Below are 20,334 nucleotides of genomic sequence, written 5' to 3'. Positions count from 1 at the left end.
TTACCTGCATGAACATAAACATCCCTTTTAATATCAGCAAGTATGAGTAGCAGCTACATGCCACATTACTTTAATTCTTAAGATTTGTTTTAAAACTTGACAGTATGTTAGCTATAATCACAGCTAAATCCAGAAATTATATACACAGGCTCAAATATATCAACTCAAGTATATACAGTAGCATAGTATATATTTGATTAGAGTTGCCTTTTTAAAGAAACGTACCCATACTTACAGAAATGGTTAAACTCTAAATGCAATCAGAGCTCAGAGATGGTTTAATGAAACATGGCACTTTGAAGTGATCAGGAAATTGTGTTATCATGTACGCGTTTATAGAATTAAATACAAAGAAGATGCGACACATCGACACAAGCATACCACAGAAACTGTAATCTTGTAATTCAATGTATTCACATTACAACATCCACATGGTTCAGTTTGTGACGTCTACTGATCTTCAAATATATTCACTGTATAATACATAATACCAATATAGGCACTTCCAGTAAGTCTGGCAATATTGAAGCTACAGTATAGTGTCTAAATTACAAAATGGTAAAAATAAATAATGTATATCTAAAAGAGTTTTTGTAGTTTTAAAATTTCTTCACTGTACAGCATGTATGTATTTTGTACAAAATGGAGCATCGACCTGCAAGGAAATCAATTATTTTACTTTCACAAATACTATGTATTTGGACATATTCTTCTTTAGTACATGTGGTAAGTGCAAGGTACTTGTGAGAAGAAAGCAATTAATTTGTTAATTATGTGTCAACTATATAAAAATACATCATCTCCTTTTGTTTACGTAATTGTAAAACTTGTTTGGTTCTCTTGGTTACAATTATTCTACATGTGTGAATAAGCATGGCAATCAACTAAAACAAATGACGACACAAAATATACACGATTAAAACTGATATACGGTGGTATCCACTCAAATGCAAGTATTGACTTGATGTGACTGTGGGGCAAAATGCGCACGCGTTACACTTGCAATCACCAGGAAATAAACACAGTGGACACAGTCCGCTGGCCTTTAAAGATGTTGCGTGATGAATGCTCTAGTGCTTATGTCTGTGAGGCTAAGAGTACGCAGATCAAAGAGGAAGCGCGAGGAGAAATATCCTATAGGACTTTCTGTGAATAATAATTTCATCTGAGTATCCGTGAAGAATTGAAGAACTACTCACAGCATCGCTTTGCCCTTCATTACTTCACAATCTCTATCCCCTTCTCCCCAACAGTACAAGATAATTAAATACAGGACGGAGTCACATTAGAGGGGTCAATGGAAGAATAGACATAGAAGCAAACACACACTGTTTTGCTCTCGCAGATACACTAAATAATGTATATATACATTCAAAAAGGAAGGATTTCTAGAGTGTTTGAGGTGATGCAATTGTGTAATTGTACAGCCTGGAAGTGGAAGTTACATTATCCCAATGAGTCATAGACAGAATGTGTGTTTTTCCAATTCTGGACCACTTAAGCTTAGATACACTGAACAGCTTTCCTACATAACATTGATGATAACTCACGGGGCTTTTCCAAAGCGAAATAAAATGTGTCCATTGTGCAGGTAATGATGATTATAGCTCATTGGGCATGAAATGCATCAGCATACAGAAAAGAGCATGCATTTACAAGACACAATGCACCCAGCAACCCATGGTCATTTGAGGCCCAAAGAACTAACATTGTCCTGATTCAATGGCTTGTAACAATTCTGGCCTGATAAAGGGTTTCGTAAATCTGAGATGACCTACTAATCAGGAGGTCAACCAATTATTGAGCTTGTGCGTGCGCTCCTCCCTGTGTAAGACAAACTGCAGAGGAGAGGCAGAAAAAGCAGAACGGCCCATTGTGGATGCGGCGCTCTATTCAGCACAGCCGGACATATTGTGTGACACTACGTCAACGCAGGATATGCTAGAATACAATGCGTTGACACAGCCGTGTGTTACAGTGTAATTTCACCTCTCGTGTCATGTGTACAGACTCGTATATCTGCCGTCCACCTTTCCAAAGATCAGTTTAAAGAAATCAGATTATGACAGAGAGCAGTGGTGCAGCATGAGATGCTTGCTGACTGCATCTGTAACAGAAATTTGAACTGCCGATTCTAAATAGAGCACTTATTCAATTCAATGCATTCATTTTATTTTTTAGTTTGTGCGTAAATGTCAAATTAAGTTGGATATTCATTAGATTTTGTATCTTATTCAAGCTTCTGTATGTACTTGGTTATTTACACTTATGGCTTTATTTCAGTTGAAGCCTTGAGCTCAAATGTGACTTAACATTTAACTGTCAGAATTGTTGGTGAATGTCGGGCTGCTAAAATAATTCCTGTGAAATTTCACAGTTTTTACAATGTTACTCATAAATACTTCCCACCATCACAAAGAAACGGGAGACAGTCGGGACAAAAATCACATGGAAAGAATCTGATGTGACGAAAGGTGAAATTGATAAAACACGCTGCAGTGCTGTTATCTTGACCCGGGTGAAATCATAAAAACGGTTCCCAGCATTTATCTGCTGAACATTGGTTTCATTAAATAAAGCGCAAACTCCAAACAGCTGCAATTGTTACATAAACAGAGAGAATTGCTTTGGCTCCAATGCTGCTGCACCGCCAGTGTGAGAAGACTGACGTGAGAGAAAGTCATGTGATGTTAAAAAAAAGACAGATTATGATCATCTAAATTTGAAATGACAGGGGAAACATTCCCTTCGTGTATTATCATGCAAACTGATGTAATCAATATTCTTTGCGAAACTTCATCCACCAGCTGATGCACTCTGCCTGCACTGAACCTGAAGAGAAGAATTAACTCCCCGAGGTGCCAGGATGGGATTCAGAGAGAGTCACCATGAAAAAATCAAAGTCAGCAGCTGTGACATAAACTAAGCCTTATTTTATGAACAGAGTTAAAGTTTAGATTTCTGGTGTGTTTTTCACGTAATGTCCTGTTATGTGATGTTCACGTTGAATTTCAACAGCTGGGGGGGGTTTCCTGAGGGTTCAAGGTCAGCATCGTTTACAGATTTTAAGCAACAGTAATTATAGATTGCACGACACTGAGTCCAGCTGCATGAGTATTAAAATGATGATGACAAGAAGAAAAAAGGACTTCCTGTCAAAAGGCGATTTTTAAACAATACTTGAGGGGACACAAATGAATTTGAATTAAATGTCACCTTTTTTGAGATGGCGTTAAGTTTTCTTAAGTGGTAAAAGGATCTGGTTCTGTTTGAATGCATGATTGCTGCCGGTGCAGGTCCTTTGAATACAATATCTGGGACAGTAATGTATTACAAATAACAAGAAACCTTCTGAATTCATCTACGTCATCTGCAGAGGAACTGTGCACATGAGCGCATTCAATTAAACACGCAGGCACGCACAAATGGACACACATGCATAGCGTGACGAGCCTCGGGTCTCTGTGTGAAACTAAAATGGTACATAAAGTACGTCATTTGGCAACAAATGGAAAACATAAAATGTGTAAATAGTTGACATTGTATGCTAATTCCCAAGAGTGAGTCATTTATTTTGGCAAACACCAATGTTCCTCATTTCTTTGACCCCCTTTATAATCCATGTATAGAAAACAAAAACAAAAGAAATAACACACAGCCAGTGGGAGAGCTCAAAAATGCTAAAATTGAAACACAAGTTCATATATATATTTATATATATATGCACTCAGGAAGTAATTATATATAAACTGGCAGCAAATTTCTGGAGTCCTGCGTTACCACAAAGGGTTGAAGCTTGTGCCACCAGGCTTCTTCTTCTTCTTTTGACAGTAGCAAAAGAGTTTTTATCCCAAAGTATAGGAATAGTCCCGTATTGCAATATGGAAAGCTTTATATGTTTGGTGAAATCAAATATTCAGATAACATGTGTAAAGCACATATTTTGCCACCCTGTTTTTTTTCTGTATAGGCACACATTTCCCAAACATCTACAGTGTTGTGTCTAAGTGATGTGCTGGCAAAAACAGGAGTCAGTTAATAGAAAAGCAAGTAACACTTCTTCATGTCCTTGTCCTGAATGATGCCATATTTCCCCTGTGTTGTTTCATTGTGGGTCCCCCTCCTCTAGTTGCTCTTGAGGTTTAGAGTCTTCCCTCAGAGCTACAGGCCATTCTGGTTCCTCCTCTGGATCCTCTCCTTCTATCAGCTCCTCTCTGCTACCTGACTCCTCTTCCTCTTCATGAATAGCCAGAATAGGTTCAGCTACATTGTTTAAATGGACAGGCTCCGCTCCTTGTGCCTGTTTTTGGTTCTCTTCTGCGATCACCTTTTTCCACATCTCGTGGTTCTCCAGCAGGTGCTGCGTGATCTGGCAGAAGACTTTCCTCCTCTTCTTGGGAGTTGCTTTCTCTGGAGAAAACAAACACCTCCGTGAATTAATACGTCCGTCGTTCTCTGTGATCAGACATCTTTGACAGGGGTAAAAACTTACGAGTGGGAGGAAATGCCTCCCCAAACGTCTCATCTTTTACAGGAATCTAAGTTGTCCTTCTTTTCTTTTTGTTAATCAAAAAATGCTGCCCATAAATGCACAAACAAATTATTCTAAACAAATAAATTTCTCTTTTTAGATAGACATTCAAATATAAATACTTTTATCATTATTGCAGATTTACATTTGAATACTTACGGGACGCTTCCGAGCAGGTGGACGTGTCTTCTTCTGCAGTATCCTCCTCATCCTCCTCCTCATTCTCTCCAACCTCTGGCCCCTCCTCCTCCGGGTTGGGTTCCACCCATCGTCCAGGCATGAGGCTGGCCGAGTCATAGGAGTTACACAGGGGTCCAACGATGTGGGTGATGAAGGATTCCTGGAGTTTGGCCAACTGTGGGGCTGCTCGATCCATGAAAGGGCTGACAGGAAGGCCAAGGCTGGACTCCTCATCACCCTACACAAAGTATAAGCCATTTAGATATAAAATTATCGCCAGTTAATTTCATATTGTTTTACAGGAAATGAGTAATTGTGGTTAGCATAAGCATAACTGATTCTGAGATTGGGTTTCAAATTTTCCAGTACACCATAACAGTGACCTGTCACACACAAGAGCAGGATCTCTCCTAAATGGAATCCAGCCATAATTAATATATTTATCCCACTTCAGCTTCTGATATGCAAGACAAAATGTGAAAACCGCTGCCATAGATTTTTTGTTTTGCAGTAAGAGATGTTTTTAGTCATCTGTTAATGACTGCGAAGGCCGGCTGCTTAAGATTCATATCATTTGTTTTTGTCCAGGTCATATGCCAATCAAAGAAGAGCAAGTACTAATACTGAAACATAGTCGCCCTCTTCTGTATTTTTTTCCTGTACGTAGACTTCTGGATTTCAGGCATGATTGATTTTTTGCTCCCCTTAATTCCTCCTTCATTTAATCCCTCTGACATATTGAGAAAGTAATGGAAGTGCTCCTTCTGAGAGCTGCTATTGTGTAAGGAGCTGTCATAACTCCATGACAGGACTATTGTATCTTTTCAGTCACATATTGTACATTTTAATTTTACATTGTATCTACATATAAGAGAAGAACAGTGGAGACAGCTGGGGTATCTTATAGCTTTGTTTAAAAAACAACAACTAATGATTCATATATGCTGTAGGCCTTATGTATGCTTGGCTTCGTTGTCATTGTAATAATATCATATGTAATCATGGCCTATTTTTTTTGGTCCTGCAGTACCAAACAGAATCTGTTTTTGCCTTTAGTCTAAACCCACCCACAGTGAATTTTTGTTACAGTATTTAGGCTTGGCACACACCTCAGCTAATTGCTTCTGGGTCAAGAAGAATATGCTCAAGCCCTTATCTTGACTACGGTTACTAGGTGACAACACACCCTGCGCATTATGTGCCTCTGAATTTTTTGGGAGGAGAGGCACATAGAGCAAAAGCTCTACAGGATATTTGCGTTCATCACCACGTCTAGCAGCACTGTCCTTTTAGTTGTTTTGTATGTGGTGATGCTAGCACAGCTGCAATTCACGTCAGATCAGAGCTTTTGGTTTCACCTGAAATTTCAACTCCATAAAAGAAAAGAAAGAAAAGAAAATAACCAGCAAAACAATACATCTCAATACTTCCCAGCTGTCACAGAGCGAGAGGTAGAGGGTTACACCCTGGACATAGTTGCTAAGCTGTTGCACGGCTAACAGAGAGAGAGAGACAACCATTACACTCACATCTACAGCCAATTTAGAATCACTAATTAACCTGACCCCACTAACTGCATGTCTTTGCACTGTGGAAGGAAGCTGGAGTTCCTGGAGAGATCCTGAACATGCAAAACTCCACACAGAAAGGCCCAGACGGTAGATTAAAACCCAGGACTTTCTTGCTGTGAGCCAACAGAGTCAACCACCAGGCTCAAACGGGCTCAAACACTCAAGTGTTTTTAAAGCAGGATGTGTGTCAGTGTGTGTCTGTTTGTCTATGTCTATTTGTCAGGTCAGTTTTAAACTCCCCCTCTCTCTGAGAAAAGCTCAAGCTCGACCAGGTTTGGGGCCTATTTACCCGTGACACACTCCCTGCCCGTGGCTGGTGCCCCCACCAGTGAATTGCTGGTTCTCGGTGTCTGGGGCTGGATACTCCGGTGTGTACTGGCTCGCTCCTGGCGGCTGCTTTGCGGGGCGTGGGCCCTGCTCTTCTACTCTATTTTTCTCTCCCTTCTGCTCCTTCTGTTAACTTTTTCCCCAACTTCATTTTCTTTTACTTTTTCTTTTCTTATAGGCCTCCAGTCTTGTCTGTTATGGCTCTTTATCAGTCTACTCAATCCGCTGGTCAAGTATTACAAGTTGTCACAAGTATTCAGGGAGTTGGCAGAGGCCACAGGTAAATACTCTTGGTTTCCTGTCAGCTTCTCCTACCTTTATATGTATCTTTTAGTGTGTGCTTTCTAACCCCCCTGTAGGTGTAAATATGAGAGTAAATGGTTGTCTGTCTCTATGTAACAATCTTGCAATAGACTGTTGACCTGTCCAGGATGTACCCTGCCTCTCCCCCTATGACGGCTGGGACAGGCTCCAGGCCCCTGGGACAGCCGAGTTAGATAAGCAAAAGAAATGGATGGATGGATGCTTGCCAAAACTAACAACAAAAGCTGACTTCTTGGAGAGCACCTGGCAATATAATAGATTGGTGTGTATGCCCCAGGTAAGACTGAAGTTCATAAAGGAGATGGACCAAAGGCCCTAGATGTGAAACAAAGAACGGCAAAGAACGACTTCTACACAATGTACAGATATAAATCTACAGTATTATAAATACTGTGCCACTGCATGGGGAATGCCTCAACTTTTACAAACTAAACAGAGCACAAAAGTGTCATCAAAGGGAAGTTGGGATAAATGAAAATTCAGGCGCCTACATGAGGAGGCAGTTAATGAAATTTTCTTCCAGCCATGAGTTTGTATTAATTTAGACAGCATCTGCTCACTGTCATTATATAACGCTTCTGTTTAGGCTACTGTAATGACAGGGAAAACCGGATCTCAGAGCTCCTCCTCCCCTCGTTGTATCCTCTTTTATGTGAGTCCAACTGTTAATAAATTCCATCAAATTGAAGATCTGTCTGAGATCCAGTCGTTTTATAAAACTCATTTGGTTTTGCGTTACAATCTTTCTGCTCTGTGGGAACAGAGGCTTTCTAGTCTATAGTGTACAGTATGACACTTGGGGTTGGTTACCAAGGCAACTAGGAATCCTTGCTATAGCTGTTATTCATTCATATCCGGGAAGACGTCACACACAACATACATGCTGTGCTTTTCTTAGGGCCAATTTTTACAAATATTACATGTATTTATTTATTTTCTGTCTAACAGGGTTGTGTTTTCTTTCATGGTTCTTTGATAAAGTGCTATCCTGGAAATAGATTGCTATTTAATTGTAAATCAGAAGGAATCTTTTTGAAGAAAGAGTATGTTACTGTATGCTAACCCAGCCGGCTTTCCTGGCTGTTTGACTGCTGGTTTATTTTTTGCATAATTTCCACTTTCTCATGTTGTCAGACTCATTGCTGACATCACTGCTGTAGTCCAATCATCTTTCTGCCTGCCTTCTGTGAGCCAGTGAGCCTCCATCCTCCATTACCTTGGCCTCCAATAACACTGTGAGCAATCTTGAAGTCGTTGTATGTTCTTCAATATCTCTAAAATTAGAAACATCCTTTCTCAGAGTGAAGCTGAAAAACTAGTTCATGCATCTATTACTTGTAGACTGTAATTCGTTCTTATCAGGCTGTCCTAAAAACTCCCTTCACTTGATCCAAAATGCTGCAGTAAGAATACTGACAGGGACTAGAAAGAGAGAGCATATTTCTCCCATATTATTATCAATGGCTCCAGAATCAAATTTAAAATCTTTCCCATCACATCGTCCCTCTACCTTTGCTGTTGCAGAATTCAAGCCATTCATTTCAACTCAAGATTAGTTAGAGTTCAGTTCTCGCTTAAAATATCTCCTCTGTTTCTGTTTCTCTGTTTCTCCTCTGTTTGTAGGACTTTAAAGACCTGCATTTCCAGATTCGGGAACCGTTTCTATCCAACAGCCAAAAATGAACTCAGTTTTCCCCTCCCAGTATCTTTCCAATAGCTCTAAGTCACTAGTTGCACAGAAATAGCACTTTTTTATTTTATTTTTATCTTTTTAAGTACATTGCTTTATAGATTGGATTTCTATAGTATTGCATTTTTTATTACTTTTTTATTTTGTTTTGTTTTTACAGCTTTATTGGGCTTGTGTAAAATGCAACTTTCTTTTGTTAAAGACAACAAATCTTATTGTATGTGTTGCATGTCATGACATTAGAGGTAGTCTAATTCTACTACCTTTAAGTATATCCTGTAAATTACATAGAAATAAAAGCTAAATTGCTGCTAGCATTGCTTCAGCAATGTTATTTCAGTCTATGAAATCATAATCAGTTATTTACACATTATTGTTATTATACAAATAATACATATTAATGCATAAACCACCTGAATATTACTAAAAAGGTCATGGCTAAAAAGTTACACTGGCACTGGTATGATTAGTGTTATGCGACAGTACTATACTGTACTGTGTGGTGTCATGTTGGTGTGCAGGTGCACCCTGACCTTTAGCTTAGCTGAGTTCTTAGGTCCCATAAAAGATGGTTCACACACCTGTTCATAGAACTCATTGACAATGCCCTCTGTCCATTGCAGATGTAGCTCCTTGCACTTCAGAGGCCCATTTATATCAGCGAGTTTGATGCACATCTGGCAGACTAGCAACCTGTCATTCTCGTTAGACCAGTCGATACCTGTAGATGGATCATCACCTACCTGAGGGATTGACAGACAGCCATGACAGCATTAGCATATTCAAACATGTTATGTAAGCACAGCTATAATCTTCTGCTGAAATGTTTTCTGTTAAGCTATAGTTTACAGCATCAGTTCATTGGACTGAGGACGAAACAAACATATATAAGACTTAGGATTATGTAGTTAAGCTAATACTGACATAACCCAATTCTTGTTGTCAAAGCTACTTACTATATAAACAATGCTTCAATAAGGTGCTTTAACCTATACAGAGCTTGAACATATTTCTAAGAAAAGCAGGACTCAATCATATATAAAGTTGATCTCAGCACTTTTTGAATGAATCGATTATTTCTAGTTAAGCTTAATGAGCTTCGGATCTAAAGAGGCTCAGGAAACAGGAAAGCTTGACGGCTACTTCACCCAAAGCTAATTCGCGTCCAGGAAGAGCAGAGCAGGGACTCTGAGAGACCTTATTGTTACTTCTGCTGCCAAACCAGCAACCTCAATGTTAGCTGACAGGCCTTGGCCATCGAGCAGCAACGCTGTAGTAGAACTCACAATGAGAAGAATGCGGACCCTCAAATCGAAAGCCAACACTGTGTCTGCACTCCAGTGAGTTCTTGAAGGTTATGGGGTACTTTGTGTTGTTGACTTACATTGAGAGCACTGTAATGTATTGCACAAACAGATCTGCTCCTCGAAAACCACTTGACAGCTTCCTTTTCCTGAAGCGTTGTCCCAGTTTTTAAAAGAACTGATCTGTTACGAAAGCATGTCTACAGAATATGTTTGACCCCAACTTTTCCAAGCAATTTATTACTTGGTTATTTAATTTTAACAATAAACAAAAAAAAAATCAATTGTAAGCTTTTCATGTTATATTTGAAGACAGATATGCTCAACTCAATGTTTATACTGGCTTAAAAGGCTAAACTCCCTCTGAAGAGTTCTATAATTTGTCAAATGAATGTGAAACATTGAACAGGGATGTTTTTAGAATACCTTGGCATTGAACTCAGCTAGGAAGTCAAAATGCTTCTTCAGATCAGTGGCCAGTATGGCCTCAATGACCAGGAAACGGAAGCGTTTGAACTCCACATGGTCCAGATTGACCAGGAAGTTGTACTCTGGCTGTGACAGGAAGAGGTTCCAGGCTGCGGCAGCGTGGTGGTTTTCCAAAACTGAGCGGTCGTTGTAGAGCACCGCCTGTCAAACAAAGCAAACCATAATTGTTAGACACTACTGACAGGAAAATTAAAGCCTACATTATTGCTCTCTGATAGGCAAGCTACTCTTTCAGTATCATTATGTCATCATTGCTCAAAATTGGGTAATTTACTTAATACAATAATTTCTATGATTTCTTTTTATTGATAACACAGTGTAGAACTAGACCAAACAGTAACATTTCTACCTGGTAACCTGTAGACCTGTAAACAGTTATTCTAACTGTTGATTTGTTTGTCTTTTCAATCAGGCTGAGAGTGAAATAGACAAATAATCTATCAAATCATTATTCAGGTGAAAAAGAAAAAAAAAGGGTGTGACAGTAAATCAAGTAAACAAACTTTTATTTAATCACATACTGTTGACCATGCTGTAGGCTGAATAGCATGAGCACCTGTGGGGCGCTGGTGGCCACGAGGAAAGCGTTTGTCCGCCCTGGGTGATCATAATCGTGCATGGCGGCAGCCACGTAAAGAGCCATGAGCTCCAGAGCAGGTATGAGGCCTGACAGGCAGCCATAACCATCTTCTGACACAGTGTAGGTCTTTGAAACCAGGAAGCCCATGTGACTGTGTGTTATTCCACTGTCGGAGTCTAGCCACGGGGGAGAAGACAAAGTGAGGAGGCTGAAGAGAAAGGTGTCAGAATTTACACAAGACACACACAACTGTACAGTACCTTCATCTGCACACACCTAAACACGCGCACGCACGTGCTCTGGAGCACAACACACAGAAACACACACACACACACACACTTTAACGTTCAAATCCACTTATATGTGGATCAAAGGGATGGCCCTAGTAAGGCATACAAATGAGGTTATGGAAATATGAGTAAGAGGGAACTCTAATCTGCCTGCAATTTCATGCTGTTCTAGACTTCAAATAGTGTTTGGTATGCAAGTGCCAAAAGCCTGAGTAAGATAAGACCAACTTTGAGTGGGATAAGAACACACACTCCTGCAGGTTTGATACTTTGACATTAATGAGATGGCTGCAGGGGATGTGAAAAAATTCAGGATAAAAAAAAAAATGACCTACATATAGAAAATCTTAAGCGCAAAAAAGTACAGTAGAGCAAATGTTGTTCTTATTTAAAAACTTGACAACAAGTTTTGCATACTTTTATGGACTGATGGATACACATACACACTTGTCAGGACATCAGCTGTCAGCATGCATGCACTGATGGACATACCTGAGTCACTGGCAGAGCCGTGGTCAGTCATGAGGCTGGGCAGGCCAGGCACAGGCTGCGTGGTGAGGTACCAGACTGCGTGAAGCACATCTGTGGCATGGACCCTGTTGTGATCTGGATTAGAGAAGATAACAAGTCTGCTCAGTGTGTGTGATCGTCTCCAGCAGGGTGCAGTGTTGGGCTGCTAATGTCTGTTCAATTAAACTTCAAGGCAGTGCAGAGTACTAATGCTGCATAGATTGCTCAACATTTCCATCTAGTGGCTGCTTTCATCCTTGCAACGAGTAATCTGAAACAAAGTGAAAAACAAAAGCGGGAAGATGCTCGAGCTTACATGGTATGTCTCTGTAACCATTCTCAAGGGCATGGAAGTAGTTCATGAATTCTTTTACGGGGATCTTAAAAGTCTGAAACAGGCCAGTGTCCTCAAAGAGCCTATATGATACCTGAAAGATAAAATATATATATATATATATCAGACCCCATGGACATCACCAGATCCAGATATATTAAATATAACAAAAGTGTTCAATAAATGTGTAAAACTGAAAAATGTAATGAAAAAAATTAAAAGACAGTGTTATAAATAGTAAAGTATGCTACTGTTTTGTAATATAAAATAATTTGTCACTTTGACACTCTGGCGGACCTGACTGAGGATTCGTCCACATTTCCCATTGGTCTTCTCTATCAAGGTGAAGATGGGGAAGTTCCAATTGTTCAGCTGACTCATCAGAGGTTCCAGGCCCTCCATTATTAAAGGCTCTGGTGCCAAGATTGGTTTGTCCTGCGTGAGTAACAAATGGTCAAAAGACGTGAAAACAATAAGGAAAATATTACATAAGGAGTACATGTTCCTGTTTTATTAGCAGTACTAATGTGACTGAGGCAGCTGCTTTGGCCCGCCTTACCTCCGGAGGTATTAGTGCATGGAGGATGACATTCTGGGAGTTTTTTCCTTCTTCTGCATCGTCCTCTGTATGTGCTACATCACTGCTGTCACTGTGGTTGGCTTCGTGGGTGCTGTCATAGTCTGATGACACAACCACTTGGTCCTCTGCTGGTGTAAGAAAAACAAAGAGATGTCACACTGCGGCCTCGGGAGAAAATCCACTGTTAATCTTCTTAAACTGATGCATATCACTAGGTTTCTTGGAGTATGTGGATTTACGTCTTCTCTATATCCACTTCCTTTAATCCTGGCTTGTTGTAATAGGTTATTTTCTGCAGGTCCCATAGAAAGTCACTGCTGCCTTCATTAACACTCAAAGATCCACGATTGCTGCCTCTCACGTGACTGAAAGCAAGTTTTAATAGTGAGTCTGCTTGGAGGTGCTACTTTATAAAGCAGCACACTTAGTTCTTTCTACAGAAACTTATATGTGCTCATGTTGAGTGCTGCTCACCAACTTTAGGAGCAGTAGAATGAACAACATTGTAGTACATTTTTAACAAGAATGAACGCTCTGCCCAGCTCAGCAACAACAAAAGAGCCGAAAGACCACAGAAGACAAAAAATGCACGATGACAGAATTATTTCCATAGTTAGAAAAAACTATTTCACAGCATTTAACCGAGTTGAGAGCACTCTCAATGAGGTAGGCGTATCATCGTCTACAATCAAGGTCTACAACCAAGAGACGCCTTCATAAATACAGAGGGTTTACAACAAAGTAAAAACCACTGGTTATGCTCAAGAACAAGAATTTCAGATGAACCCAAGATTAATGATGGGAGGATAAAAATATGGTCGAGAGAAACGGCTCGTGATTTGAAGCAAACCGAGGTATTTGTCAAACATGGTGGAGGCAGTGTTATGGCTTGGGCATTTATAGCTGCCAGTGGAACCGGGTCACTCATCGTTGATGATGATGTGACTGCTGATACGAGCAGCAGGAGGAATTCTGATGTGTAGGGAGCTATATAGATTCAGCCAAACTGATTGGACAGCTCTTCACTGTGCAAAAGCAACCCAAGAGTTTCTATAGGCAAAAAACCCCCCAAGTCAGTCATTGGCCAAGTCAGTCACCTGATCTCAGCCCAACAGAGCATGCTTTTCAGTTGTCAAATACAAAACTTGATGCAGGAAGATCCACAAATAAGAAGCACCAGGTGTTCTCAATGAGGGAAGCAAGAATTTGGCGATGACCATGTGTTTTAGACTTTATGCATCCATTAATGTATAAAATTATGTTAATTTGTCCAGTTAATTTTGAGCCTCTTAAAATGCAGGCTGTGTGTGAAAATAGCTGTAATTACTAAACAGTTGATGAAAAGTGGTTGTTAAACCCCTTGAATTAATGCTGAAGTTTGCACTTCTATCACATTGTGACTGTTTGAATTCAAAACCACTGTGATGGTGTAGAGAGGCAACTAACTGTATGAGATACTGCAGAGGTAGTGTTCCTTTATCATCAACACAAACTCATTACTCGAGTCATTTGTTTGGGGTTTTCTGTGAGTGTTTACTATATATATCAATCTCCCATATCAGCTGAGTGCAATGGAAACAAACAGTCTCAAAGAGAGAGAAACAAAAGCGATTCAGTGTTTATGCCAGCAAACGTAACACAAACACTCTTCCCATGCTGCTTTGCGGGAATGCTAGAAAGACTGGGGGCATACCTGAACGTGGTATCCTGTCTCCCTTGTCTAAAGAGCCCTCACCGTGGTTCAGTCTGATGTATGGTCTCCCACAACTGTAGAAAAGAGGGGATTCACTGTTAGTTAAATAAAAGAGTTTCTATTTATCTCAGATGTGCATTCCTAACTACTGCGTGTGGATATACTTGAGTTACAATCACACTCTAGTGACCTGTATCTTTTTGAGCAGATGACGATAACATGAAATGTTTATTCCTTTGATTTAATTATTTGATTATTATCAGAATGCAAATAATTCCACGCCATTCACAGCAGTTCAAAGTTAACAGGCAAAACACATGGAAGATAAATACAGAATATATGTATTAGTCTATCTGCGGCTCTGCTAAAGAAGTGTGAATATCGCCGTTCGCCACATCTGTCTTCGATGTGTAAACAGTCAGAAGAAGTTGTCAAGAAGGAAAAAAAAAGAACTTAATGGGGTTCCTACTGTGCAGCCCCCACACGAAAACAGCCGTTGCACACTTGCTTCAAGAAAATACGTAGTAATGAATCTAATGGATGCGCACATTAACACAATGCAACTGGAATAAACAACAAAGCAAACTCCAAACGCTGGCATTGTTATGAATGATTCATTAGAAACTGAGCCCACCCTCTTTGAGATTTATGACAGACCAGTGTCGGCCGCAACAACAACTCACTTTCTCAGTCTCAGATGAAAACATTCCCATCTGATGACTGGCTTTATAAATCAAACAGCAAATGTTATCTTCTGTGGAAAGAACTGGCCTTTACTGGTCAGTTAGCTGTGTGACACCACGGGGGGCCTCCCAGACTTTTCCCAACAGATTTTCTGTGTTTCTCCACTGAGGCCACTGTCAGGCTGTAGGTGGTTCCAATTAAAATACCTCTCCCTAAATGTTGTAAAACCTGCCTACTCGGAGCAGGAAATGCCTGCCGTTAGAGCATGGTGTCACAGGGAGCACAAAGGCCTGTAGTGTGTCTATCTCCTCCTGATAAAGTGTTTCTGCAACACTTTTGAGCTGTACCCACCCAGCATAATGCTCCTAAGGCCCCAACAAAGGGAGTTCTGTTGTGTTTGTACGGCCAGGTTGGACCACTGTGTCTAATGCCTAGCAGGTGTGGAATATAAAATAGTTTGATAGTTTGGTGGTTGAACAGTTAGTACATTATTGTCAGGGGGGTCTGGGCAGGCAGCAGCACTTGGCTTAAAAGGTTTACTTTTAATGAAAGTTGAAGAACTGGCAGACACTTTTCCTATTCTGCTAATGCAGCAGAATAACCTCGGCTACTGACATTGAGCCTTGAGCACAAAATGTAAATAAGGAGGCCGGTCATTTTCAGTCGAGGAATCTGCCAATCATATATCAAGTGGCTCTGCTTTTATCTCTCGCTCTCTCACTCACGCAGAAACTAACTACACATGATACACACTCCACTTTCAATTTGCTATCATGTTCTATGCTAGAAATAACATTTATATACCAGTAGTAAGAATTTACTTTGCCTTTTGGGAGAACGCAACTGTCAGCTGTAAACACATTTGCTGTGTGGAGTCAACAGACGCCATCCTATAGTGTGGTTTTATTGAGGAATTCAAAGTGGAATTTAGTTATATTCAGCCAAAGGTTTTAAGGTTGCGGTTTCTCTAATACAACAATGTCGCTATCTTCAATTCTGTAACCTTAACCACGTAAAGATTGAAAAATATTTCTGTGTAGAGCGATGAGTCTTACAGAAAAATAAACGCACTGAGGGCTTCAAATCAGTTTCAATATGTGGTAGTGTGTAAATGATTATTCTACACAAGCTCATTGTTGGTCAGAACAAAAAAGAAATACAGTTTTTCCAAAATATCTCCCCTGTTTTCAAAAAACAGGAAATTTAACATGCATCATACAGTGAATTTTAGCTTAAAAAAATGACACGCGCTATATTTCAATCAACTAACCACACAACTTCTTTTGGTTCTTCTTAGTACAACTGCTCGTGTCCTTTTTTATTATGTCATTGTGCTCTAAAATCAGTTTTATGGATCAGGCGCAGTTTTGTCTCATCATCAAGGTCAAAGTTGGTTTCTTGCCTTATAACATACATAATTTTCAAAGTCATAAAAAAAATAAAAATAAATTGCTCTTCATCTCTAAACCAAAAGGCACTTGGCACTCACTCTGTAACTATGACGCTTAATCAAGCAAACGTAATTCAGTTTAAATTGCAGCCCTGCCTGCTTTGCTCATTTTTGAGGACTTCTTCTTGTATGGCCTGAGCCGTGCCGTAAGCTCCGGCTGGCCTCTGCCTGCTAACCTTTCCGCTGCAGATTTTTTACTCAACCACTTGCAGTAGGTTGACAGATTACCTTTGGTTCGGAGCCACGACGGACAGTGCCAAAGCCACGATAAACACCGCAGCTATTATTTCTGCTTCCAGTAATCTACCTACTCTCGAGCCAGATGACGTGAAGAAGATAACAACACAGTGGCTGGGGCTGAGGGAAATGGAAGGCATTCAATTGGGCCCTTTAAACAGGGTCTATCTGATAAAAAAAAAAAAAAGGTGATAATGTAGCTTTGAAGTTGGTGTTATTCCTTCTTAACAGTGTACGTCATTGAAGGCTGACATGATGGAAAAACGAGGGAGGGGGAAAAAAGAAGCCTAATGTCCTAATTAAGATTGTGCAGATTTGATGATGGAGTAGAGAGAAGGCAATTGAAGCCATGTGTTCATTTTCGCCCAACCTCCCTTCCATGTGTTCGCTCTCTCTCTCCTTCCCTCTTTCCCAACACTCTGTGTGAGGATGTATCAGGAATGATTAGTGGTGGTGTGTCAGTGATGTGAAAGGAAATTCATAGGCTTCTGGTCTTGGCCAGACACTCTAACAAATACAGTTTAGAGTACATAAATTACCAAAAACACTCCTTATTACTCCCTAACATGTGTGATTTAGGTGTCAAAGCCTACTTGAGAAATGACGTGTTGGCAGGTTGCTGCTTGCTAAGAGACCATCAAAGGTCGGATCCCAAACACAGCAAGTTGTTTTCAGTCAGCATGGGCTCTGGTTAAGTGTCTTTCAGCTAAACACCGAAGCCTTACCAGCCCTATTTGATTATTTCAGGCATCTGGATAAGAGCTAGATGCCTACAACGCATTTAACTGAAGTGCTGCTCAGAAAAGAGCCCTCTCCACTGCTGTGAACGAAACCTGGAAAATCTCTGTGTTTTCCAATTGTTTCCGGACCGTGTGAGCCAGAAGAAGCAGCTGTATCTAAGAGTGCGAGTGTGTGAGTTAATTGTGGTGTTCTCGTGACTGGGGAGAGAACCAGGTGTTTGTTTACACTCAGTAAGTGGCCTTAGCTGGGGCATGCTGCTGGGCTGCGCTAAGATATAAGACCAGGCAACGGGGCTTTGTGTACAGAAGCTTTGTGTTCAAGTATCACACTGTCACTGTGCAAACAGGACCAAACACGACGCTGGCAGGCACAGGCTACGCAGGTCTTTGGAGGGCTGAAGGCACAAAAGAAAGCAGTGCAAAGAGTTTAATGCAGTAAAAAAAAAGAACTTAAGGCTTTCTAATATAGATTGATTATTACAATAAGCCTCCACTCAGACTTTTGTTAGAGCTTTTAAAAAGAGGCGCAAAGGTCCATTTTTGTAGAAAAATATATACAATACAACATCTAACCCTAAATACTATGAGCATCACTCTGACACCATATCAGCCAGGACTCCTTTGCAAAGTCTTTCCATAAGAATATGGAACTTGGACAACGACACAATTTTAACTGTTTTTGCCTCTTTCCACCATCGCAGTGGATTTTAAGGTGTGATTGAAGTGCAGAGTTTCAGCTTTAATTCAAGGAGTTTAACAAAAATTTACCTTTAAGGTATTACAGTAATTTTTAGACATAGTCCTGAATATAATTTCGGGAATACTTATGGGCCTTTGGCAAAGAATTTCTAATGGGATCTCTGTTGGAATTAATTAATTAAGTAAGTAAAGAAAGCCAGTTTGGTCACGGAACACGAGTTTAACGACCACAAACTAAAATAAATACTGTGGGTTTGTTTACCACGAGGCGAAGACACAGCATTGCCGACTAGACTTTTTCTCCAAGGTATAAAAAAATGTAAAAAACTACCTTGGAAACAGCACACATGTGGTTTTTATGGAAAACGCTTACTTTTACAGTACGACCATTATCATTAGATAGCTTCACTTAACAAATCTTAAAGCAAAAAACTTAACAATACACAACTAAAGTCTGGCTGGTATCACTTGCTAACGACAACATGGATGAAATCACTCGAGCCAGGGTACCCGCCCTCATTAGCCACAACTTGTACACCTGATTGAACATCGATGCCCTGTGATTGCTATTGTTTCATGCTACTCTAAAAAAAAAATAATTTAAAAAATTTAAAAAAAAAAATTATATATATATATATCTCAAAGAGCATTGCAGCTCTTCTGAAAGCATATTTTTTTTAACCATCCACACAAAATGAGTTTCTAAATTCATCTGCGAGTGAAATAGGCCATGCAGTTGCAGAGTCATGCCTCATTTTACATCTGCAACATTTAGTCCAAACAATTGTTAAAATAGGTTTTGAGGGAGTTCGCAGAAGTAGCGAGGTCGCTTTTACCTGAAGCTTTGCAGACTGTAAGTATGTAAGTGAGCTGATTCAAATCTCTGCACTTGGAAGCTGTAATTTTGGGAAAAAAAAAATCTTCATGTATTAATTTGGGGTTTTGTTAGAATACGAGCCATAAATACATAGAGATACATTTATCGCTGCTCTTTATTTTTAACACGGGCTAATGAATGCTAATGAACAATGCAAAGGTTATCCTGAGCTGAAGTTGTATTCTCTGAATCTATGCTGGCAGTTTTCAGTGAATCTTAGAATCATCAGACGTAGCTGTCGTAAATTCTCCCACCTATTAATATTTCAGATATTAGATCAGACAAATGTTCTTATGCGGCATTTGAGAATTGCATATACACAAACCCTACTTTCCCCGTTGGTTGGTACACTACAGGAAACTGAGACACTGCTTTGAAATCCAGGGACACCCGGAAGCTTTGGTACTTGCAGACAAACGCCACAAACTGGATGGGAAGAGACTGGATAAGGTGGATGAAACACTAATAGACTCTTTCTTGTTGAGGCATATTTAATATTTTAAAATCAGAGCGTATGTGCTGTCTAGTGCTGCTTTTGCGTCACAGAAATACTGTATGCATGAAAACTCATGCGAGCATGCACAGCTGAAAGATTTCAAGCTGAAACTCCTTTGAAATTCATAAAAAAAAAAGCATAATTTCCCCTGCGCTGCTCTAAGATAATCCAAACATAATGTTACAGTAATCACAAAGTAATTGTAAGGAATGCTATCTCTGCACTGATCACAGTAAATTGTGCTTAAACAATTCACTTAGTAACCACAACAGCTTTAATACATGTGGATCCTGTGTTTATTCAAGATTTGATGCAACAATGTGATTTAGTGGGGGAAAAAAACCAAGAGGAAAAAAACAGAAAAACCTAGCACTTCCCATCACTGCATCTGCTTTAGTACTGTATGCATACAAATGCTTATCAGGACTTATGTAACCTCTAACTTTCTCCATCCTGCACCATATTTCTCCTAAAAAGTACAAAAAGCTTGAAAACACCTCCATAAAACCACACACTGTCTATTCTATGAAAGGCTCACAGATCTACTTTGGAGCCATGATACTTCTGTGTAGCGTGAGCCTTGTGCTATCTTCAGCACTAATGTGCTCAGGGTTGATGTGCGTCTTAGTTATTCAGGTTAATGCGTTCGCCTGTGGGGCATATTTCCATTCTGGCTCCCACTGCACACACATCCTTTTCTGAACTGTGCCACTGCTTTTCACTGACACTGATGGCTTTGGTATGACTA

General features: G+C 40.0%; 1 protein-coding gene across 2 annotated transcripts in view; it reads right to left on the bottom strand.

Moving 5' to 3' along the window:
* Positions 1 to 395: 395 nt before the first annotated feature.
* LOC120729981 (cGMP-inhibited 3',5'-cyclic phosphodiesterase A-like) overlaps positions 396 to 20,334 on the bottom strand; it is a 78,766-nt gene continuing 58,827 nt past the window's right edge. The window contains exons 5-14 of one of the 2 annotated variants that reach the window (XM_040026034.1): positions 14,404 to 14,477; positions 12,690 to 12,838; positions 12,428 to 12,565; positions 12,113 to 12,224; positions 11,779 to 11,892; positions 10,973 to 11,172; positions 10,354 to 10,557; positions 9,205 to 9,366; positions 4,691 to 4,949; positions 396 to 4,410 (exon numbers count right to left, since the gene is read on the bottom strand). In XM_040026034.1, coding sequence (XP_039881968.1) covers positions 4,106 to 4,410; positions 4,691 to 4,949; positions 9,205 to 9,366; positions 10,354 to 10,557; positions 10,973 to 11,172; positions 11,779 to 11,892; positions 12,113 to 12,224; positions 12,428 to 12,565; positions 12,690 to 12,838; positions 14,404 to 14,477 — 1,717 coding nt within the window. In that variant the 3' untranslated portion in view covers positions 396 to 4,105. The remainder of the gene's footprint in view (positions 4,411 to 4,690; positions 4,950 to 9,204; positions 9,367 to 10,353; positions 10,558 to 10,972; positions 11,173 to 11,778; positions 11,893 to 12,112; positions 12,225 to 12,427; positions 12,566 to 12,689; positions 12,839 to 14,403; positions 14,478 to 20,334) is intronic. The other variant, XM_040026035.1, reaches the window with a different exon arrangement.

This window comes from Simochromis diagramma, unplaced genomic scaffold (assembly GCF_900408965.1).
Source record: "Simochromis diagramma unplaced genomic scaffold, fSimDia1.1 OVJJ01000293.1, whole genome shotgun sequence".
Taxonomy (NCBI): Eukaryota; Metazoa; Chordata; class Actinopteri; order Cichliformes; family Cichlidae; genus Simochromis; species Simochromis diagramma.
The sequence above is the reverse complement of the archived record's forward strand: the minus strand, read 5'-3'. Positions and strand labels throughout refer to the sequence as shown.